Raw genomic sequence first — 24,148 nt, forward strand, 5'->3', positions numbered from 1 at the left:
AGTACCAGTAAGAGACCCCAATTGACTTTGATTTAATGATTTAAGGAATTATAATGTCTCTAAAGAAAAAATGAGGGGACTGTTTTTTGTTTTGTTTTGTTTTGTTCATTTGTTTTTTGTTTTTGTAACCAGGAAGAACTCCCTCCCTGGTGCTCTCACTCACATACATTCTCTCTCTCTCTCTCTCTCTCTCTCTCTCTGTGTGTGTGTGTGTGTGTGTGTGTGTGTGTGTGTGTGTGTAACTGCCAATATATCTTTTTTATTGGAAGAACTTACATGGATTTTTATAGCCTAGGATGTTTGAATTCCTTACAGCTACATGTACAGATTTAATTTAATTTCCATAAAGTTTAAGGGTTTTTTTTTTTGTTGTTGCTTAATAACTTTTTCTGTTTATTTATTTACACTTCAAATGCCTGGTTTTCCCTCCACAAACCCTTCCCCTCCCCCCTTTGCCTCTGTGAGGGTGCTATGAAGGTCCACCCACTCACCTACTCCCTCCTCACCGATCTAGCATCCTACACTGGGGCATCAGCCTCCACAGGACCACAGTCCTCTGCTACATATGCGGCTGGAGCCATGGCTCCCTCCATGTATGCTTTGGTTGGTGGTTTAGTCCCTGGGAGCTTTGGGTGGTCTGGTTAGTTGATACTGTTCTTCCTGTGGGGTTGCAATCTCCTTCAGCTCTTCCCCTAGCTCTTCCTTTGGGGTCTCCAGGCTCAGTCTGGTTGGCTGTGGGTATCTGCATCTATATTAGTCAGGTGCTGGCAGAGCCTCTCGGGGTCATCTATACCATGCTCCTGTGAGGTTAGTGGGTGGCCCCATGCCTCCCTACTGGAGGTAGTCTCTACAGGTTCTATCTACACTTCATTGAGTATTTCGGTCAATGTCATCCCTTTTGAATCCTGGGAGCCTCGCTACCCTGGCATCTGGGACTTTCTAGTAGCTACCCCCAGTTCCCCATCCCCCACTGCTACATGTTTCTATTCAATTTCTGACCTTCTGCACTTCTCTCCCTTCCTATACCTGATCCTGTCCCCCACCTTTTTTTCTCCCCCTCTTCTTTCCCTCCCTGGTCCTTCCCTCCCTCTATCTCCTGTGATTATTTTGTTCTAAGTAGGACTGAAGCATCCACACTTTGGTCTTCCTCCTTCTTAAGCTTCATATTGTCTGTGGGTTGTATCGTGTCTATTCTGAACTTTTGGACTAATATCCACTTATCAGTGAGTACACACCATGTGTGTTCTTTTGTGTCTGGGTTACCCCACTCAGGGCCTAAGTCGTAGTCTTAAAACTCAAGTTTCAAAATCAGTAAGCACTTAACTAGCACATCCAACTTCACATGTAGTAAACTGAGTGAGATCTTCAAATCCCGAATTTAAGTTCTCAAGCATAGGTTGTTAGATAAAGTTCTTTCCTAAAACCAGAATGCAGTATTAGCATTAATTACTGAAGATCAACTGCTTCATCAACATGAAATGAACGCTGGTCTTTGTGCATCACATTTAACCAGCCACAGAGAGTAGGCATACCATCTTGGAAGGTACCATGCTGTCAGGCAGGCAACAGAGTTAGAGATGAAGGTGTATGTGGAACCCCATGTGGGAGCTGCACATCCTCCTGGAAACACGGGACCTTTGATCACTTGTACTCTCGTGCCACACCAACAAGGGAGTACCAAGCCCACCACTTTTTGGCTTGAACTCTGTTTCAGAAAGAAAACTGATACAGTTCTCTCCAGAAATGAGGTCTATTAGATAGCAGAGGCCTCAAGGCCATGAGCAGCCCTTGAACATTAGACAGAAATAATGCCATAAATGGCATGCCAAATATGATGGGGCCTTAAAGGGAAGGAGAGGAGGCCTCTATTTAAAATAACTTTTTACTTCAGTAACTCAGATAATAAAAGATGGGGAGAGAAAGAGAGTCACCTGAGGTGGATGACCGGGGGTGGGGAGCCAGAGGAAGCTCCTCAGAGAGCAGCTCCAAGAGCCAGGTCCCCCAGACCCCCTGCAGCAATCCCCAGAACAAAGGAAGACTTGATGTTTAGATAACCTCTTGCAGAGGGCAGGAAGCTTCCTGTGACTAAGTGATTTAGTTCTACATGGCAACGTGAGGAAATAAGGGCTGCTGTCAGCCTACAGCATAGACAACTACTGAGAGAGCTATGTGGAAGACATGGCTTAGTGTCCAGGGATTTGACCTTTTATGCATGCACCCTGTTTTTTAGGCTCAGACCCCAGTTCTATCAGACTTTGGTTTCACAGTGCATTGGACCATGACATATTACTATCTTTTCCCTTAGATATATTTTTTATGTTTTATATAAACCATGCTTTGTAGTTAAATTTGGAAGAACAAGGTTCTGTACGGAACAGAAGGTAATCTCTCAATACTTAATTTAAGACATTTCTATTGCCCCAGTTGGTTTCTGTATCTTTTCATCCTTCGTAGATTTTAAGACATAATTTAGTAGTCATTGGTAAACTGAATCCGGTAGACAGTGTATTGATCAACTTAATAGAGCAGCTCCCCCCACAGACAATGTGAGAACCACATTTTATGAAGGCAGGCTTCATTTAAAAAAGTTTATCAGGAGGGAAAACTCCCAACTCTGGTTTAACATAACCAAGATTCTTTATCATCCATGCCATGTTTCTGCCACAGGTCACCTGGGAGTTCTCTCTCAGGCAGCACAAGTGAGCACTGTGGGTCGTTGAGCCAAAGAAATGGAAATCTGAGCACCTCTTGTACCATCAGTAAGCTACCTAAGAAGTGACATGTGTGAATGTCCCCCATTGTCTCCAGTTTGTGGCTGTTTGGGGAGGATTAGGGAGGTTCAACACTGCTGGAAGGAGTGTATCTCCTGAGGCATCCATCTTGAGTTTTCTCTGCTTCCTGTTTACGGATCAGGTTGTGAACTCTCAGATCTTCTTCCTGTCATGCTTGGCTCCACCATCACAGACTCTAACCCTCTAAAGCCGTAAGCTCAAATGCCTTTTCTTTAAGTTGCTGTGGTCATGGCGTCTTATCACAGCAGTAGAAAAGAAACTGAGACACACCTGGAATGCATCACTCCTCTGATCATGAAGGGCCAGTGTTCAGCTATCTGGAGCGTAGGAGGGAAAACCAGTACAGTAAGAACTGCATAATCTACAAGAGTCTTGGAGCATTTGTGATCTTGCCTAACTCGAGTGGTATTTTACTGCATCATGAGTAATTTCACTCATCATGTTTATTTCTTCCTGACAGTAATTTTAGGCGACTAGACAAATCCAGGGTAATTGATACTCTGAATGTTTTAATAACAGTGTGGTGTTAGAACACCGGCCTGTCCCTTTAAGGCAGTGGTCACTCTTTTTAAGTTTCAGATCCCACAGTCAAGAGATCAGGCCCCTCTTCTCTGAACTCCCCTCTGGGTCAGAGAGTTAAAAGAATCTGCCCCACGGTTTCTGCAGCTCCTACCTTATGACCCTAACCATATCTGGCTCTTCCATACCCTTGGCATGTGTGCTATTTTTAACTAAGTCATGTGATATAAGACCTATCCCTCCCTGAAAGATTATAATAATCAAGTTTATGCTGTGGGTATTTCTCTGAAGGCTATAATAGGACCCCCCTTTTCTCTCTCTCCCTTTTTCTTTCATCCTTTCTTTCTCTTCCTTCCTTCTCCCCCCCTCTCTTCTAGGCTTTCCTCTCTCCTCATACCTCCTATTCTCACTTTAAATGAAGCTCCTCCCCAGGTTTTAAGGGAAGCCTTTTTTTTCTTTCTATTTTTCATAGAGATGGATGCTGTCCAACTCGTATGTGCTTCAGATCCTGCAGAGGCAAGACCTATGTTGATCTCAGGACCTGTGGCTTTCCAGCCTGCACAGGGGTTCAAAACCTGCTGGGTGAACATGGGAGCCCAGGAGGCCTAGAGGCCCCAGGCAGAAAGAGTCAGGCTGTCCTGTGAGCCTTGGCATTGGACATGGTCTAGAGCACAGCTGTGTGTGGAAACATAAGGGCACATGAGCCCTTGGAGCCCTCATGCCAAAGCTTGGACCTTGGCCTTGTATGTACTTTGCATGAAGTAGGAATGAAAAGCAGGCTAATATCCCAAATGAAACTACAAAATCTAGATGTGCAAGTAGAAAATCCATACTGTAGAGATGGGGTCAGGCAGTGCTCCACATAGAGCATAGAAAGTACAGCTCTGTGGGGGGATTGGAGCCCTGAGGGAAGGTCAGAGGCAACTGTGTCCTGAACACACTTAACCTCCAAGACAAGAATTTATCTCTGACACTTTTTGGACCATTTGTCCTTATTGACTCACTAGGAAAGAAAATCCAATACTGTGAGTCTCTTGGCTCTAGTGGATTGTTGGCCGATACAATCCACAAGGGCAATGGGAGCAGAGACAGTGGTAGTGGTGATGGTAGTGATGCTGATAGTGGGGTTTGAACCAGCAATCACTAGGCAGATCAACTTTACTTAGGGTGATTCAAAGCTTTTAAAGTTTTTAAAGTTTTGGGGAACTGAGGGTGGGACCATCCAGAATGGGCAAAGGCTTAGGGCTTAGGGTACCTTGATAGCTGGGAAAGCATTTCAGTTACTGGCTGAACTGGTTTTATTAGGAGAGTGCCTCATTAGCATGGGAAAGCATTTCAGGAACCTCAGGTGCTAGCTAAACAGGTTTTGTTAGGAGAAAAGAAGTTGATCCTGTACTCTAATTGAGGCTACATGACATTTCTCAGGTAGAGGCGTATGTAGGGGCTTAGGCTTCCCCAGACAAGGTCAGAGAAGTAGAAGCCTGCTAAAGAAGGGGTTTTCCCATATTGTGTTGAACCCAGAGGATAACCATCTGGTCATGGTGGACTTCCACCTTAATTAGAGTTTTCCCACACACCATGCAGCTACAAACCTGGGCAATGACCAACAGGATTCAGCATGTTCTCTGCCTGAGCCCCCAGAACATGCAGGCATGTAGGTCAGTAGGTTAGTGTAATCTCCTGTCTTGGTTCAGTGGAGATCAAGGTGCAAGGACTTGGATAGGGGTGTGTCCTCAGTTCCACTGCAGAGCTAGTGGCACCCATTGTGGGCTCTGCTGTGACGTCATGAAAGGGAGACTGAGGATAAAGGGCAAGTGTACAGATTCCTTGAACCTCCAGTTCACGCTCATGTCGACACGTTCCCTGTCCTTGCCTTAGCCGGGTGGCCTATGGAGAGTCCCCTTGAGAAAGGCCCACAAGGCCACAGGAGCTCTACAGAGAAGGTTGGATCTGCCCCATACCCAGTCTTAGGATACAGGAGAAGTCAAGCAGGTGACTGCAGCCCAGTCAGCACCTGCTTTGCTAGTGTCTAAAACAGTGGTTCTCAACCTCTAGGTCAGAACACCTTTTCACTGCGGTCGCCTAACCAACAGAAAACACTATTATGATTCATAACACTAGCAAAATTGGTGTAATGAAAATAATTTTATGGATGGAAGTCACCACATCATGAGGAGCTGTATCGAACGGTTGTAGCATCACAAGGTTGAGAACCACTGATCTAGAATAACTCAATTGACTGAAATGTCTGATCCGTTTCCAGCATGCCTAGGGCAGTGCAGACAGTACACAGACTTCCTCACTGGATGGTGGGTGCTGTGACCGGAGAACTTTCAGTGCTACTGCGTGCTCAGGGGCCTAGAAAATGTACACTGGTCCGGTCATCTTTAACCTTCGTACACAGGCTACTACCACAGCAGGCAGCTTTTATCGGAACATCGGGAGGGAGAGAAGGGAAAGGGTAAATGATGTTCTTATCTTAAAACATCAAAAGTAAAATTTAGAACTGATTTTTAAAAAAAATCAAAATCAAAAAAAAAAGAAAAAAATGGTGCTAGAAAAGAAAGGAAGGAGGAAGCACTTTTGGAGTTGGAAAGGTAGCTTAGTGGGTCAGTGAGTGAGTGCGCTTGTGCAAACCTGAGGATGCAAGGTCAGAGCCTAGCACCTGGCATTGAATAAAAGGTGGGCATGGCCACCTGTGTGTGTCTGCAACCCCAGTGTTGTTGGAAGCAGAGACAGAAGACTCACTGTGAATGTGGGCACTAGCGTAGATCCAGGCACAGTGCTCTCTTAGCAGAATAGGAAGAGGGGAATAGACGAGTACATGGAGGCCTAGCATTCCCTGGCCTCTACATGCACAAGCATGTACGTTTGCACATGCACCATATACACCTCCCCCCCCCCCACATACCAAAGCATAAACATTTCACCCTCGGTATAAGAATACAGATCCATGCAATTCCTAGGCAGTGTCCTATTGCTGTGAAGAGACACCGTGACCATGGCAATTCTTCTAAAAAAATGTACTTAAATGAGGTTAGCTTACAAGTTCAGAGGTTTAGTTCATTATAACCATGGTGGGAAGCATGGCGGCAGATATGGTGCTGGAGAAGGAGCTGAGGGTTCTATATCTGTATCAGCAGGCAGCAGGAAGAGAGAATCACGCTGGTCTGAGCTTCAGAAGCCTCGAAGTCCAACCCCTCTGACACACTTCCTGCAACAAGGCCACACCTACTTCATAAGGCCACACCTCCAATAATGCCACTCCCTGTGGTCTGTGGGGGACATTTTCATTCAAACCACCACAAATGGCGACCACAACCCCTCCTGCTATAGCAGGGATAATGAAGAAAAGAAGAGGAGCGAGTCTAACCCTGAACATTTATACACCAGGTTTTGGCATGACGACTCTCCAAGTTTATCTCAGACATCAGTCTCCTCTGCTCTCCAGGATGACAAAGCTACCAGAGAAAGATGCTGGTGGTTACTGCTCTCCTGACGTCAGGTAGGAGGTTCTCCCCATCTCTGCTTCTGCCAGCAACACACTTGAGGAAGTGCAGTTCGAGGACCTTACGTTTCTTCAGCCACTTCCCATAATAAGTGGCATGGAGTCTGCACCTGAGGAACTCATTATCCGGTGGAGGCCGAGTTGGAACTCTCGGGAAAAGCTCCTTCTCAGTGCTCTCTTGCTTTGAGATATAAATGACACCACATGTCCGAACCATCATGGTTTCCTATATGGTGTTTGCTCAGGAGAAAAACCTTAGGCCTTTCTTCAGCCATCTTGTACCCTACCATTTCCTTTGGAAGCTGACAGAGTGACCCTGGTTTCTCCATTGGAGCGGCAGTCTTCCACTGTCTGCCATTGCTTTGCCTTCTTGCCTCATATATCCCTGTATCATAGTGAATATGGCTGACCTGTGGACCCCATAGGAGACCTCTGAAAGAATGTGACTTCCTGTGTCCAGGAACAATGCTCCTCCAGCCATAGTTCTCAGGGTTCCTGGGGCAGGGCAACCACCACTTTGCCAAGACACTAAGTATCTTGATGGAGAGAATGCTCTCAGGGAGAGCAGCTACTGGCATCGCCGCAGTCCGTGTTTGCTGCTGGCTGTGTGAGTCCTTTATCTACAATGGGGCCTTCAAGTCCTATAGCTCTAGTGACTTCATCAGAAACTCTGAGTCAGAACCACCTCCCAGAGAAATGCTGCTTGGGGACAGCCAGCAAGATGATCGTGTTGCTAAAATAGAAGCATAAATCTTATGGGAGTCACCAACCACTTTCTGATAGGATTTAAGGACAAGATGGAACTCGAGCCTGGTACTGTTTGTTAACTGGGCCAAAAAGCTATGACTATTACAAGCCCTAGGGGAGAACTCAAAACGAGTCCTCTGATGAGTGGACAGCTATTAAACTGCCCCCTAAGTTCTTATCTTCATAACCACAAATGATCGCATCTCTCAACCTTCCTCAAAGAAGATTCTCTTGGCATTTAGATGAAGGTGAATTTGGAGATCTGGTATTGGAATAGGGCCTCATAGTCTACCACCGAGCCACAATTTGTAAGCTTTTTTTTTTCCTTTTTAGTTATAGAATACTATTACCAAGTTGCTCAAGACAGAGTTGAATTCACTTTGAACTGGAATTTAGGCTTTTGCTGTTAGATACCAGGGTTAAAGACCATATGTAGAGGACTTCTGGACAGTTCAAGGGCATACAGCCTAGCACCCAAGGGTTACTCATTCCCTACACCCCATCCTTTCTTCTACACATCATTATTGCAAACCATGACAGAACTACTCCTGTGCAGGAAGAGAAGAGAGATGTTCTCTTCTCAGTTAACAGATATCCAGCTGAGCCACCCGGGCAGCAACCTTTAGGGACCAGGAGGGTTTTCTGCATTCTCATCAGTAGCTGAAGGCAAGGGGCTTTAGCAAGTCTGGAGGTGGGCCGCGAAGCTTACGAAGTCCCATAAGTAACCGACTTACGGGATAGTGGCTAATTCTAGTTGCCTGGTGCTGTCAGAGAGTTCTATAACTATACACAGGCTTGTGACTTGATTTCATGGCTGTGATTGGGTGTAACAGTTTATGTTGTCAGGCTGAGCCACCACGAGAACTATTGTATTCTACTCAATTCTCCAGAAGATGCTAGACATTAATTAGTTGAGCTCTGCTATTTAAAGGGCTCCATAGCAGCTGTCATTGCCTCCCCTTTGTGAACTGCTTCGACCCTTGCTGATACTGTCCCTCCAAAGCACCTACCTACCAAAGGGAATGGGCAAGTGCTTTCTTATTTTGATTATTAGTATGCCATATCGAAATCAATCGCTTTATCTCCCCCATGCAGAGGACCAATAAATGAAGGATTGCATAAATAGAGCATGCTTCAGGTGACTTTGCAAGATGTGCTTTATTTTACGTCAGTCCTGAACCCAGAGTACACAGGAGTGATTTTTGACATATTCTAGCCCATTCAATGGTTCTTCTCAGAAACAGTATTTTTTTTTTTTAGTATTGAATGAAAAGTACATTTCAATCATCAATTTTCATGCTACAATGCTATTTTATGAAGAGGTTGTGTTCCCAATGATAATAATTTAAGAAAAGGCCATCATTATCTTGTTTCCCCAAGCTCAATATACATATTTCTTCCATAATTATGAACTTAAAAAACCCGTCTTAGTTGTAAAAATGTGAATTGGAATATGTAAACTCTTTGATATGCCTGAAAAACCGCAAGGGAAATGTCACACACTGGAAAACCACTGCCTTAAGTCATGGACATGGGAGGAAGCATGTGAGGGCATGAGGAGAGGTGGGGAGGAGGGTGGGGAGAGGCAGAAGAGCCCTGTGGCCTCAGTCACTGGAGTCATAAAGCCGAGGTGTTCCTGTCAGGCTGAGCTGACCACTGCTGTCCTTCTGTTTCTGTTGCATCTGGAGCCGTCTGAAGCAGAATGGTCACTGCTACCTGAGGGTGGTTACCACCCGACCTCGAAAGCAGGAGTCCACGGTGTTGCTTTGCTGAGTGTTTTTTTTTTTCCTGAGAAGTCACTGGTGTTCAATAGAAAGATTTCTCACCAGTCTTCAGTTGAGATAAGGCAGTAGGAGTATCGCTTATGCTATCTTTTTGCTTAGAATGAGGCTTGTCCTTCCAGCCACATCTGGGTTTGGGGGTCCCCTCTTTCCTCTTGAAACTCGGGCAGTACTGCTGCCTCCTATTGCTGCTGCACATCTGGAGTGTGCTGAGGGCTCACGGGGGTCTCTGCTCAGCAGTTTCCCCAGCGGGGAGAAGAGCTGTGTGGTGCACTTTGACTATGACGCCAGGAAAGGTGAGGTCCCTAGAGAGTTAGACACAGGTGCCTTTCTCCAAGGGAAGGGACCCTACATGAACCTTTCATATAACTGATAAGAAGGCAAGACACTCTTGACCGAAAAAAAAGAAAAAAACCTCTAAAGCAATGAGCCCTGATTTTAGAGAAATGGGAGTACGGAGAACTTCAACAGCGCCTTCTTGTATGAGGTGGCTTTTGGGAACAAGAAAATCAACTTCTTTCAGCCACCCATCAGAAGAGAATGGTTGCTGCCAGACTAGAACTGCTTAGCTCTTAGAGTATTGTGCTTTTCTTAAAAGAAAAAAGATTCGAATGTTAGCTTTATTTGCAGTCCTGGTCTTAGGGATCAATTTGTTTTTTCTCTAGTCCACTTGATCATGGTTTCTGGCGACCTGTACAGGAATATCAATTTGGCATAGAGGTCTTCCTCCAGCTCCAGTTCCCCTGTCTCCCGTACGAGAAATATATCTGTGCATAACTTCAAAATTCTGTCCACATTTGGAAGCTCTTCAAACATGATAGAGTGAGAAATCCCACTGAAGAATTCGCGAACAAACTTCCCAATTACAAGGACAACGGATGCATACAATCCCATGATGCTGAAAGAGATGGCAAGGAGAAAAAAACGAATATGGTTAGAAAGACACGTTGGCTAGGCTTTGACAAAAATCCAACACGTTGGGTAGAAACACAACTGTATTGCACATGCTCTTTTCAAAGTACCTCTTTTCCCTCTGACAATCCTGAGGTCTACTTTAAATAATGAAATGTTGGATGGAATTTTTTTTATGTGGTTAATTCTGAAAAAAATGTAACATGAAAACTGTATCTTAAGGGTGATTGTAGATTAGATTGTATTGGACTGCGGTACTTAAATACCGGAAGGTGAAGTGATCTGGATTGGATCAATACTGTAGTGTATTTTGTTCAGGGCCAGAGAGCAATGTAAGCCAAACAGTGGTGCTACTACACCGAATTGCATGAAACCATGCCACAGCAGGAAGACACAGGGCATGTTTCCCAGGGCTGTGTGAGTCTTAGTAGGCATCCCGATGCCTTTGGACCTCTTTCCCCCATGTTTTGAAATGAAAGGCCATGGCTTTGTGACTTTTAATAGTGTAGAAACACAACTCAATTCCTGGGAGGGAAAAGGCAGCTATTTCAACTTCGTAGCATTCAGATCTTAGCACTGTTAATCATTACATGACTCCTTACCCATAGCCAGCCAAGAAGCCCAGACTTGGGGGGCTGACTTTGTCATTGAAGACCACCAGCTCCAAGGCTTGGGATCCCTGATTGAATATCCTACTTCCAGTCAGGTTGAGAACCCACCACTCACTATTGGACTTTGTGACATTGTCTCTGAACAAAATGATGGTGATATTCATGAAATTGTTTTCTGGAAGGGGAGAAAGACAAAAATGAAGGCAGCATGAGGGTCTCAGGATTTGATGCAAATCACAAGTTCCCAGATGGCAAAACCCAGTCAACATGTAGTTCTCAGTTCCAGAATGCAAAAGACACACAGGGACATGACAAAGGCAACTGGAGAGGAAGTGTGCACTGGTCTTGCTCAGATGAGAGTTCTCTCGCTGTTGTACGTGTGTAAACAGCCAAACCACAGAGATTGATGGAGAGTCTACCATCGAAGTGGCTGAGCTAATCTTCCAAAGACAAGGGTGTACACCCAGATTCACATCACCAACCTTTGGATGCAATGGATCCATTATTATATTGCCAGCACATCCCAAGTATCTTGCTAGGAGGAAGGTACTAACTATACCAGGTGGTGAGGGGTTCTAGAATGACATGATATAGTGTTCCTTATTTTAATAGGAAGAGACTATGTACACAATTATGGCCATGTGGCAACTAGCACAGAGCCCAGTCAAGGACTCTCCCTTTGGAGAGAGTCACTTCTGATGGTAGACTCTATAACTGCTTAAAGAAGAAATAGCACAAGAGTCAAGTTTTGCTGCCTCCAATATGTGGCGGGGGATGGTGGTGTTCATTTTAGTAAGGACTGATAGCAAGAAAGTCTTCAAAGCTATGACACCCATAGCTGGTCACTGGTTGTTCTTGTTGGAGCTTAAAGAAAAAGCTAAAGGAGGAGCAAGAGACAGGGTAAATAGAAGCCTAGAGTTCCATGGAGCAGATTTTCCTAAAATTTCTTCCTTGTATCTTCAGGGACAAACATGCATACTTCCATACTCCCAAACTTCTCACAAGTATGGGAAATGGGTCACCAATATTTCATGGTAGGAGTTTTTGATTTTAGGACTCTAGAAGAGTAACTGTTGGATGGAGAAACATATAAATGGATGATGGATGTGTAGGTAAGTAGGTGGATGGATGGATGGATGGATGGATGGATGGATGGATGCATAGGTGACTGAATGGATGTGTATATGGGTAAGTATGGGTAAATAGATGGTGGATGGATGAGTGTGTGACTGGATGAATAGGTGGGTAGGTGAATGGATGGATGGATAGTGGGGTGACTTATGAGAAGATGGGATAGTGGATAAAGAAAGATGAACAGCAGAAAAATAGTAAAGACAAAGTTTTTGTCAAGTAAAAATATGACTAACCGAGGACTTTCTTGAATAGTAATAACTATGGTACTCAAGACTAGAGAGAGGCACAAGCAAGATCATCCTGCCCTGGGTCCAGTGAGCGTTAAGTCTGGATTTAGTTCTACTGAGTATGTGTTCCATCCAATGTGTTACCCACACCTCAAGTATCAGTCTCTTCCAATGTAAACTGGAATTAACTGTCAGCTAACGCTACACATGTCTACAGTGCCATTGCTGAGTGGAAGGGACAGAAGGGGCTGTGAAGGGAGAAGGGAATTCCATAATATAGCAGGCTGGAAGACAAAGAGGGCTGGGAGTGGCGTATGGAGAGAGCCTGGCCTTGGAAAAGGAGAGAGCACGGTTTTCTTTAAACCTGCACGGAAGGAGGAAGGACCTTGTGAAATAAGATGCTTTATAAGAAGGGGAAAGCATCCTCCTCAGGAGCATCCACTGTAGGGCGGTCATCTATTGAAACAGTAGCAGAGGGGAGCTTGAACATTCACATAGCCACTTGAGAAGAATCCATTTGTTTGCTCAGGTTAAACAGTTACAACCACTTCTGCTTTAAAGGGAGATATAAAATTTCCCCATGCACTTTTGAGTTACTTACAAAAGCATGCTCATTTCTTGTTGCTGAAGAATAGCACACAGAGATAGTCTTGCATTTACCCTCATGACTCACTATGGCCATCTCCATGTAAGATCTTAACTGCTTACCAGCTAAATGTGAGCATCCTGGAGCACAGCCTCCAGTACCCATCATGGTGCCTGTTGCCTAGTGCAGAGTGCTTCGTCCAGGTTAGTGAATGAGCTCACACTGGATACCTGCACTGTACTTCAAAAGCATCATCAAAAGAACCAGTGACTTCAGGAAATGAAGTCAAACAAATTTTTCTAAGTTAAATACTCTCAGTCATTCAGTGACAGGATACGGACGGATACAAGGTTGTCATTGTGTCAACATCATAGGTACATAAACCCAGATTCAACTTGTTTGCTAGTAACCACATTCAGTGGTGTATACTGCTATATGTAAATGTTATACAGGCATGTAGTCTATGGCTGACAGGAGTGTCATGGGGCATGTGTCTGTCACCCAAATCAACAGCTTTCCTCCATCACTTATTTTAGAAAGTCCAATGACTAAAACCCATTGTCAGTATGCACGGACCCGGAGGCTTGATCATACATGTCTCAAGCTGTTTTCACCGTATTAAGTGGGAGAAACCATCATGTTTACCAATGTGTGATGTAATTCTCCGTAAAGAATCTGGTTGCTCAAAGAACGAAGTAAGCAAAGACCTAAAACATGGGTATGGCTCAGTTGGGGACTTTGCTCAGGAAGGAGAAGAGGAAGAACATGATTTACAGGTGTGTCCATGATGCTTCTTGGCTACGGTTCTCACAGTACAGAGTGAGACAGAACTAGAAGACAGTTTGATAAATATTCAAAATACAGACTTCTAAAGGTGGATACAAGCAAGATTTGCACAGCTCTGGAGTGGTTTCTCATTCTTACCTGACAGAAGCTGTTTTATAGGCTTTGAGTTTGAGTCACTGGGTGCCTTCACATAGTATGGGTAGATCTTTTCTATTGTCCTACAAATTAAGAAAATAAAGACATGGACTTAAGTCATCTCCACACCCACAACTGGTGCTGTTGCTGCTATTTTGACCTTAGAACAAACAAGGACAGAGTCCTCATACAATAATACATTGTATACCCATTTTAATTAATGAGACTTTATTATAACCACAGTTCACCAAAGCTGAGATTCCACGGATTCCAGACATACATGTAACTTGAGATTCCACCCAGACATACATATAACTTCCAATACATGTGGTTGGCAAGTCTTACATGTGTGACCTGTTACTGAAAGAAGAACTTTTTTATTGGATAGTTTATGTATTTACATTTCAAATGTTATCCCCTCTCCTCCTGCTTCTATGAGGATGCTCCCCCCTCCCACCCACCCACTCCCACCTCAACACCCTGGCATTCCCCTACACTGGGGAAATGAGCAAGAAGAACTTTTTTTTTTCCTGGCTTGGATATTTTAGCAGTTCTCTTCGGTGGTCAATTCTTTTTGGACTTTACTTTTTTATTTCAAAAATACCTATGGTCAAGAAGATTGCATGGTTGATCCGGTGCTCCTAGGAGTTTCTTCACTGCCTGTTTTCATCTGGAAATTGTGTGTGTGTGTGTGTGTGTGTGTGTGTGTGTGTGTGTGTGTGTGTGTGTAGGTGGAGCACTGATGATCTTTAAGAGCTCCTAAACATCAGGGACTCATGAAGTCAAGGAGCTAAGTATCCAGATGACTATCTTCTAGTGGCCTTCACCAGCCATGGACCATGGGCCATGACAGCCCAGAGTACACAGCTGGGGAAGTTGCCAGTAGACATGTAGAATGGTCTGTCAGTTTTCAATCTATGTCATCTTCCCTCTGCTGGCTCTTATTTTCCCCTCACCAATTGTCCGTTACCCATTAACTCCCTGCCTGTCTTCCCAATCCATTTTGGCCAGTTTGACATTCAGCCACAAGGACAGAGGAAGGGGTCTGTCCTTGGCTAAGAGACAGGCAGTGAAGGGCAGGTGTCAATACTGGTGGCAATCTATGAATGAAGCAATCTTCAGCTTGTTTTCTTCTTTTGAAAGTGAATGGCCTCACTGGATTCCTAGAACTGGTGGTAGGCATGATGACAGGAAGCCTGGATCATTTAAGTGAAGTCTTTGGGCAGGAAATGCAGCAACATTGGTTCATGTTATGATGGACAGGTAGCTCTAAGAGAACCTGAGGAGTTTCTACATCTCTAGACACATTGGGATCAGCACAGTGACACCCAGTGGATGGAGAACAGGGCCCAGGGACTTAGTGAGCACTGATCACAGAGAGTGGAAGAACACTGTGCTTTTGCTAGAAGGAAGGCAGGACAATATTTTACCATGGATGGAGAGTGTTCCTGGAGCCAGCCCCACACTTACTGTCATTAACAACATGTGCATAGCAGAACAGCAGGGAAAGTGGAGAAAGGGTCCTATGACTGGGACTGACATGAACTGTCTTTATTCTAGCAAAACAGAGCCTGTCAGTTAAGGCACAGTTGCAGCCTCAAAGAATCTAGATTACTTTTGTGACAGGCTTCTCATTCTGATGAAAGCTGTATTCATAGGGGTACCATAACTTACACTGGTGTGTTGGAACTTTCTGTGTCATTGCCAGCAATCATTTTGGCTATGCTACTTCGTGTCGCATCCGTGAGAGGAAAAGAAAGCTTGTCCGTTGCTATTTCAGCCTTTGCACCCAGAGTCATGTTTCTGTGAAGGAAGGAATGAGAGAAGAAAAAGTTTAATGTCTGTGTTTGCTCTGCAGTCTGGAAGAAAGATTCAGACACTCGTCTTACTTTTGCATCTCACTGACTTTTCAGTGGGTCCATATTTTTCCATCCCAACCTTCCCAGCCACCCTACCTCTATCTCTACCTTCTTAACAGCCAAAGTAATAAGACTCAGGGAGACCACAACCTCATAAGGCAGAATAGAGGGATCAGAGTCTGCTGGGCAAGCAGCAAGTGTTAGGAATTTCAGGCACCAACGATGTCAGTCTCTTTGGGGACTAGCAGAGCTAATGTTTAAGAAACCGTGCCCGATCAGAAGTTATTTTTCTTCTTGTTATGGATTAGTGGCTCTTCAGAGGGAAGAATAGAAGCCAAGTTTATGGCCACTGGTACAAATTGGAATTGAGGGATTGGAGGCATTAAGGAGAAAATAAGATTACAAAAAGCATTCTGAAGGATTTCTTGGAAATAGCTTTTTCCAATTTTATTGTAAGTTCTTTTTAGATTCTAAGATTTCCTCTGAACTTGCCATGGTTCCTTCATTTTGTTAGTTTTTTAATGCAAGGTTTCACTCAGTAGTCCAGACCTAACTGTGTTGCTCAGGCTGCCCCTTACTAGGATTCTCCTGCCTCTGATTGTTAGAATCATAGAGTGAGCTATTATTATGAACTATTATGATTTCTTAAAAGTCAGGAAGTTCAAGTTATGGCTTCCTGCAGGTGGCTCTCCTGGGGTTCTGGGTCTTAAGACTGACAAAGAAAACCAAGTGACCCTGCTCTGTCCTGCTGAGGACTCCAAATGCAAATGACTAAAGCACTTAGTGAAATGTCTAGATGCAAAAACCTTTAATAAGACTTAGTTTATCCAAACAAAAGCAAAGTCAGGCTTGGCTCTGGTTGGGGGAGACCTCATCTGGGTCTCCTGTTTCTGGGACTCAAATCTCACACCCACAGAACAGATCTCCCAAGACATCTCCAGTGCAGCAGGGATGGGGGTCCAAGTTTCCAAACATTGCAGTCCTCTGATATTCATATTAAACTTTTGTGGAACTCTTGGCACTGTTTATTTTCTAAACCACTCTTTCCACTTTTCTGTCTTGCTAACAAAATTCATTCATTGCTGTCTCCTCCTCCTCCTCAAAAAAAAAAAAAAAACCCCACAAAACAACCCCCCCTCCAAAACACCCCAAAACAATTAAAAGAAGAACTAAGACACTTTAGTCTGGTCATTGGTTCTGGGAAAAAGCCATTTTTTCATAAACAAACTGTGAATTTTAGCATCAAAGGAAAGTGGCTGTTTGTCAAGATCATGTCAAACTGTGCTTCTGTTTTCTCCCCCAGCCTGAGGTAAGGTTAGGTAAAGGGAAGGATGCATGGAAACACAGTAACTACCTCTGGATACTCCATGAAAAAACAACAGAGAAGCAACTATTGGGGTCGGTGAGCTCCTGTATCATTTTCTGCTTACTGGGAGGGCTGATGGTCCACAAAGAATTCGAATTCCCTTCCAGTTCCGCTACTGTTATGTCTTGCCTTTCATAATTCTCCAGAAATTGCATAGCGCCCTGGATGCACACAAATACACACAGGTAAATTGACTCTATTCGCCACGCTCATAAAGGAAGCAATTGCTCTTTCTTTTAACTGAGTTTACAGAGGTCTCCCTAGGAGTAAATGGTTACGTGGTACCCAAGGTGTTGGGTTCCCAAGGCAGCTCCCATCCCATGACCAGCAGGTATTCAACCATTCTTATCAATCAGTAAAGGAGAAGCTCATCATTCACATCGTGTTGCCAAGGAAACCGTGAACCAAGGAAGCATCGCCTCCTCCCAGGAGACAAGATTTAATCCACCCAGGACCCATCCTAAGGGATGCTGATTGCCAAGATTAGTTTTGCTAGCATTGATGGGTATTTTAAACAGATCTGATTACTTAATCTGTTTTCATAAATCATCTGTCTTTATGAAGAAAGCCATGCCATCATATTATTGGAATGTAAACTGCAGAGAAATGAAGACCATCAGGTACAATCCCACCACGGGACACTGCCATTGTCCTATGTGCTCAGGCACACATTTCTCTCCGTTTAACATTTTAAAATATAATAGATTCTTTTTTTTCTAAATACGTGTTTTACTTGAGAACTTGTCTTATAACTCATAGGATTTTTAAAGGCAGTTCTATTAAAAGAGAAATTGCTCGGGAAATCTTCCCCTCAGATTGCAAAGTGTATAACATAAATCCAGTCAGAAGTGCAGGCCTTTGTTTTCAGGATGGCGGCTGGGGAGCCAGATCCAATCAGATTCATGCAATGTATTTGGGATCATTTCCTTCACCAATCAGGTTTTCTTTTCTTTTTTAAACACTCAAATCGCTTCAGTTTCTGCTATCGAAACCAACGTGCTCTTAAGCACATACCTACCTAGTGCTTTACCATATTTTGAGTTCAAGGTTCCCAGAATGGATAGGCCAATCAGAGATCAATAGCACTGCAGTTTAAAATCTGTATGCATTTGTTTAAATGAGTAAAACCACGCAGAGATGTCATTAAAATTAATTAAACTTGTGTTTGTCATCACTTACACTCTCTACTATGATCAAAGTAGCCAGTGGCCAGCCAGGCCATGTGTAGCTGATAAGGGCATAGACAAAGCCATCCAGCCACTGGACGACCAGTGAGAGAGCCTACATGGCTGGTCTTCAGAGAGTCTGGCGTACATCTACTTACACTGTTGGGGCCGAAAGACTTTATGAATTCGTTATACTTTGTACCATCCATAACTTTCAGCTGGCTTTGCTGGGCACTCATTGTGAAGATAGGCTGGAAAACAAAGGCACAGGGTACAGTCAGCATTACATGGTATTTCCTTGTGTTAGGGTTCAAACAAACAGATTTACATAGTTACGTACTACTGATGTCGCAAAGGCAGTTGGCCTCAGAGATCTCCTTTTGCACTAATTAGTTCTGTGCTCTGTTGGGCCCTACCTTGGTGTTTCCCTCCCCCTTCGCTGAGCCTCTTAGCCTGCTATAGCAAGAAATTGTTTACACCCTTGGGAGCTGCTCTTAGCCCCTGATTTGGGGCTGGGGTTTTCCATGGCACCCTTCCTCCCCACCGAGCCTTCCAGCTTGTTGTTGTTAAGAAGTTGTTTATGCCCCTTATTGGGCCGGAACTTTCACCACACAGACTTTTCCTGTTTTCCTGCTTGGGAATTTGTCACCTGCCTTGTTGTTTTTCCACGGCTTTTGCCTCAGGTATATAAGGAGATCTCAGTAAAGCCTTGGTGGCATTCGCTAAAAACTGGTGACCCGTGTACGTGTTTTCTTTCAATCCCACAGACCTACACCCGATATTCACACACTGGCGGCACAGGCGCCGACAGTGCTCATAACCAACGAACTGCTATTATTACTGTGGTTGCTGTTACTGTTTGCCCTGCTGGAAATCAAACCCAGGCCCTTGCATTGCCTTGGCAAATGGATCTACCCTGTCTCCAAGTCCCTGCACTTTCCTTCATATAACACACGTCTGCTGATCACTGAACATTTAGATAAAAAAATTCTGGCTTTGAGAACCATCACTGCACATACTAGTTAGGGCTCTTGTGCATAAATACGGCACCAGGAAAGGTCCTAGAACATGGAGGACACTAGATTACCTGATAGCCTCCCAGGGTTATTGTGACGGACACATCCAGGGGTTGGTTAATAACCCCTGCGACAGACTTGATCAAAGACATGAAGAGCAGAGGAAACCAGACGATACAGATGAGCAGGACAATGATCATTCCGCCCATGCCATACTTCACAGCTTTCTTCTTCTTCTGGCCCCTGGGTTGAGGGTATCTCTGTAAAACAAGGATTTAGGAAGACTCAGCAGGTGCCTGAAAGGTGACATCTGTAAAGATGAATGAGTCCCTCACAGCATTGGACAACTCAAACTTAGCCCTGATTCCTCTGTCCTTGTTCTGACAAGGGGCAAAAACCTTATTCCAATCAGCTGGCTGTCAAGATGCACCAAAACTCAAGATAGATCTCGAGCCTCCCTTCCTTCTGGGGAGTCCCAGAAGGTGCTTCGGGCAAAGCATCCATATAAAGGGTGCAAAGCATCTATTGTAAGGGTGCTTATCTGCATGACAAGTATCTTTTCACTGCACCATATGACCGATGCTTTGGGGTTTTGTGCGCTGTAGCAGCGTTCTGGCCACACACATGGTGGCTCAACAAGTGTTTGTGGCAGACTGAAAACAAAGGCCACACAATTCTCAAGTCCTCCATTTACAGCCCTTTGTAACAGGTTGTTCCAGCCACATGAGTTACCATGCGCTGGAATCTAGGCTGCCACAGAAGGAGAATGTGATGCATAAGAGAGAGAGGGAGCAAGGGAGAAAGGAGGAGGGGGAGGGGGAAGGGAGGGGAAGGGGAAGAGAGAGAGGGAGAACTCAGCCTCAGGTCCGCAGGCTTGGCAGGCTTATGTTCTTGACGTTCATGGGATTTGAGGCCATCAGGAGGGGAACCCTGAGCTTCTTTGAGGATGAGGAAAGGCCATCATCCTCTCTCCCTGTAGGCTTCAACACTACCATCAGTAGCATTGATTGTTAGGAATGTCTTTATTTTCTGTTGACATATATTGGAGCATTTGCCCACTTGTCTTGTTTGTTGGTTTATGTCTTACAAATCTGAACCTAGTTTGTATACCATTTTCTCAGTTTCACAATGTTGAAAATAGCTGTTATTTCTACTTCTTACATTTTGCTACTGAACCAGAGGATTCCTGATTGGTTCTAGTGGTCTCACTTGTAGCCAATTGTTATACATAGTAGCACTGTGACCATTTGTAAGCCTTTGATTCCCGGGTTGTTACCCTGTCTCCTCTGGTATTCCTATTTTTCCCTATGGTTTGCTGTAGTTTATCCCCAGAGAACCAGCCAGTAGAGCATTCTCTCTACAGGGTGGGGAAGTGGTGGGACCTTTGCAAGGCATTTGAGCCACACAAGGAGTCCTCATGAGTAAACTAAGCATTCCTGGAGGAATGGTCATGTCATCACAGGAGGCCATCACCACTTCTTTCTCACACTTGTCAGGTTCCTTTTCTGTTTTCTCACTATGCAGAGAGAGGCAGGAAGCAAAAAGGATGCTGTCCTGTAGTGCCCACAGTGAAAATAAATCTCTTTTCTTTATCAATTTCCCAGTTTCAGGTGTTTATTGCATCATCACCACCACCACCATCATCATCAACAACAAAATCATCATCATTAACAACAACAATAATGACAATGACAACAACAGACTAGGATGTTCGGTCATCATTCCAGTTTTTCTGCTTCTTAAACTACAAACAAGACACTGTAGAGATGGCCAAGAGGTCTGGCTATTCTTCCAGAGGATCTAGGTTTGATTCCCAGCACCCACATGTTAACTCACAAGTATCGGTAACTTCAGTCTGGGCCCCCTTCTCAGCCATAAACCTGCAGTTTTCTGAGAATCTCACCACACACCCTATTTCCAGGAAAAGAAAATGTACCAAGACACTACATGATCCTAGTGATTTTAGGGGCTTCCAGTTGTAGTTTACCAGATCGTAACCCTACCCAAGGAGCTGGTCTGTAATTTCACTTCTCAAAAAAGGAGAAAAGAAAAAAAATTCATAGCAGGTTCCTGAGATGTAACATGAGAACCACCAAAAGAATGCATGAGGCTAGCACTGGACAACTGGCTGTCTGCTCTCTCTTAGAGGCGCCCACACCTCTGCCATCTGGCGTCTGTCTCTTACTTTCTTCTGAGTACGTTTCTTGCTCAGAGCTCTTGTGCTTAAACCTATATTAAAATACCTCTAACAGAAATCTCCGACCTGTTTCATGGCAAAGTCCCAACATTCTTTTTAGCATCAAAGCCACAAATTCTGGTTTGGCCCAAGCTGAAGTCCCTAAAAGTTTAGTGGCAATGTGAAACGTTGTCTCTGTCTCCTCAGCACTGACAAGCTCCTTCAATTCCAGAAACCTCATAAACGAGTGTGCTTCCTGACTAACTGTAGAGCTGTCTGACTAGGGAGAGCTGGGAATGCACAGTAGGTGTTAGGCACATTATAGGAGCCTCTTCCAAAGAGACCTCTCTGAGGTAAGACAAGATGTTTTTCACCCTTCAGCTAATGCTAGTTGTATGTTTCTCTCTCTCTCTCTCTCTCTCTCTCTATATATATATATATATATATATATATATATATATATATATATATATATATATATATATGTTACATTATATATGTATACACCATATACAACAATATACCAGATATTCTAGTTCCATACAATGAACTTTTAGAATATCCAACAAAGCTAACCTATATTTAAACTTAACAGACACCTGGTAGAATAACATTTTCTTTAACAGAGAGTTTAAGGTTCTCATCCCAACATCTGGATGCTGTGCCAACCACAGCAGAAATGACTTTTAACCTCCAACCCAGTTGGAAGTCAATGTTGTATTTATGGCTTATGGTGGGTTTTGTCCCCTGCTCCATCCATTTGGCCACAAAGCATTGAGCATCCACATTAATCTTGTAACAGACCTGTGCTTAAGAGCAGCAGGCAGGGAAGAGACACTTTCGTCTCCTCTTTACCTTTTCCGACTCTCGCCAGCACTTTAAGATGAAAATGTGTGCGTAAATGTCCTCCACACAAATCCAGCTGGAGAGGCTCAAGGTTGTATCTGTCCACACCCAGTCCATCACAGCCCGCAGCTCTGTCAGAAATGGGACGAGACGAAACCTGCCAGGAACCAAGTTTAGTCAGACAGACATTTGAAGGATGGCCCTGTTGTATATACCTCACGTCAGGAGGTCATGAAACAATTTATGTAAAGCACAAACTCTCAAGTTGATTCTCACAGTAAAACCCAACTAGGAATACAACTGCTTCACATTAGAAATTGAGTATATAAATATTCAATAAAATGTTCGCAAACCGAATCGAAGAACATATCAAAATGATCATCCATCATGATCAGGAAGGCTTCATCCCAGGGATGCAGGGATGGGTCAATGTACGGAAGTCCATCAAAGTAATCCACCAAATAAACAAACTCAAAGATAAACTGAGTATATGGATTAATAATTTTCACTCCTATTTTCTCTGATGGTGTAATTCACTGGGATTTCATAATAAAAGAATACTGAAATTGATTGTTTCTTTCGCATGTGTTTGTACAGAGGTTTGGGCAGAAATTATTTGAGTTCCTATGGCTTTGTTGAGGGATGAGTCAGTTAAGAGTATACACCCAACAAAGATGACAGCAAATGGGGGAGGCCAGGAGGACCAGGCAGTGTCACTGGAGTCAGAGGACTCGCAATCAGCGGCTTGTTAGGTTAACTTGTCTACCCAAGCCTCTTGTCTTGAGTTGTATTGAGGAATGGGCTAGCCTAAGCTCCAGAAGGCTCTGGGGACTATTCCAGGGTCTTTGAATGTAGAGGTTTTCTCCCAGGCTGGGAAACTGGGCTCATTCTGGGATCCCCACAACAGTTTTTTTATCACCCAGAACCCCTCCCCTGGGTTATTTCAGCTCTACAGATTAAATAATAAACAAATACCTGGGGAAAACATCAGGTCCAAGCCTAGGGTAGAACATGCGATTGATCACAACATCTGAATGCACCCAGCCTTTCTTCTGAACTATCACCAGGACTCAGAGCTAACACCACTGAGGCACTGCTCTGTCTGCAGCTACCTTACCTCTTAAAACATGGTGTTAACTTTTGGGAGAATGCAAGGGCATGCTACCACGGAAATCATCTCGTGGAAGAAGTAATGTAGCTCGTTTGATGAGCTAACCATCAGAAGCAGGCAGCATGGTGCCACTTCAGGTTCTTCATGGATGAACTCCGTGCACACAAAAACTTCCAGATGTATTCTGGAGTGGTTCAGAGTCCCATCATTCTGTTTTACTATGTCCAGAAATATATTAATGCTTAAGGTTTATATATGTTTACTTCGCTGCCCCTCTTATTGCTTGAGAAACCATACTTGAATAGAATGATTTAATCGGACTCTCATTTCCTTCCCTATAATTCCTCCTTTATATGTCTCATTGTATTTTTCCCACCCAATTCCATGGGTTGTTTTATTTTTAAACCCATGGAGTGCAGTCTCTATGAGCGTGTGTAGCCTCCCAGGAACCCCATCCTTGAAGAAAACTGAGTCTCAGTCTCCCAGCTGTCATCAATTGCCAATAGCAATTCAGCTAAGGGTGGTCTTTGTGACCCATGCTCTTGCTCCAAGCTGAGACGTTGTCTGGACTGACCTTACATGGGTCTTGTGCATGCTGTTGTTACAACTGTTATGAGTTCATAGTTACAACTGCCTTGCTGTGTCCAGAAAATACTCCTTTGTTGTGGTCACCTGCTGCCTCTGGCTTTTAGAATCTTTCTGTCATACTCTCCTTTGGTGATCCCTGAGCTTTGGGAAGAGGGGTATTTGTACTTTTTATCCCCAAACATTATCATGGTAACTAGGTAAGTTACTAACATGAAAATTAACCAAGTCTGGGTAATTCTAGGGCAACTTCCTGGCAGGTACTGAATGACTACATGTGGAAAG

At 44.0% G+C, this 24,148-nt stretch overlaps 1 protein-coding gene across 9 annotated transcripts in view; it reads right to left on the reverse strand.

Annotated features, from left to right (window-relative positions):
• Nucleotides 1–8,699: 8,699 nt before the first annotated feature.
• The window catches only part of Piezo2 (piezo-type mechanosensitive ion channel component 2), a 376,519-nt gene continuing 361,070 nt past the window's right edge, over nucleotides 8,700–24,148 (reverse strand). For 7 of the 9 annotated variants that reach the window (XM_063277327.1, XM_039097390.2, XM_039097388.2 and 4 more), the window contains 8 exons: nucleotides 22,177–22,324; nucleotides 19,217–19,405; nucleotides 18,288–18,380; nucleotides 16,952–17,124; nucleotides 15,413–15,541; nucleotides 13,742–13,821; nucleotides 10,862–11,045; nucleotides 8,700–10,245 (listed from right to left, as the gene is read on the reverse strand). In XM_063277327.1, coding sequence (XP_063133397.1) covers nucleotides 9,993–10,245; nucleotides 10,862–11,045; nucleotides 13,742–13,821; nucleotides 15,413–15,541; nucleotides 16,952–17,124; nucleotides 18,288–18,380; nucleotides 19,217–19,405; nucleotides 22,177–22,324 — 1,249 coding nt within the window. In that variant the 3' untranslated portion in view covers nucleotides 8,700–9,992. Of the gene's footprint in view, nucleotides 10,246–10,861; nucleotides 11,046–13,741; nucleotides 13,822–15,412; nucleotides 15,542–16,951; nucleotides 17,125–18,287; nucleotides 18,381–19,216; nucleotides 19,406–22,176; nucleotides 22,325–24,148 lie in introns of those variants that run through there. The other 2 variants (NM_001427318.1, XR_005496481.2) reach the window with 2 other exon arrangements.

The sequence above is a fragment of the Rattus norvegicus genome, chromosome 18 (assembly GCF_036323735.1).
Source record: "Rattus norvegicus strain BN/NHsdMcwi chromosome 18, GRCr8, whole genome shotgun sequence".
In the NCBI taxonomy this organism is placed as follows: domain Eukaryota; kingdom Metazoa; phylum Chordata; class Mammalia; order Rodentia; family Muridae; genus Rattus; species Rattus norvegicus.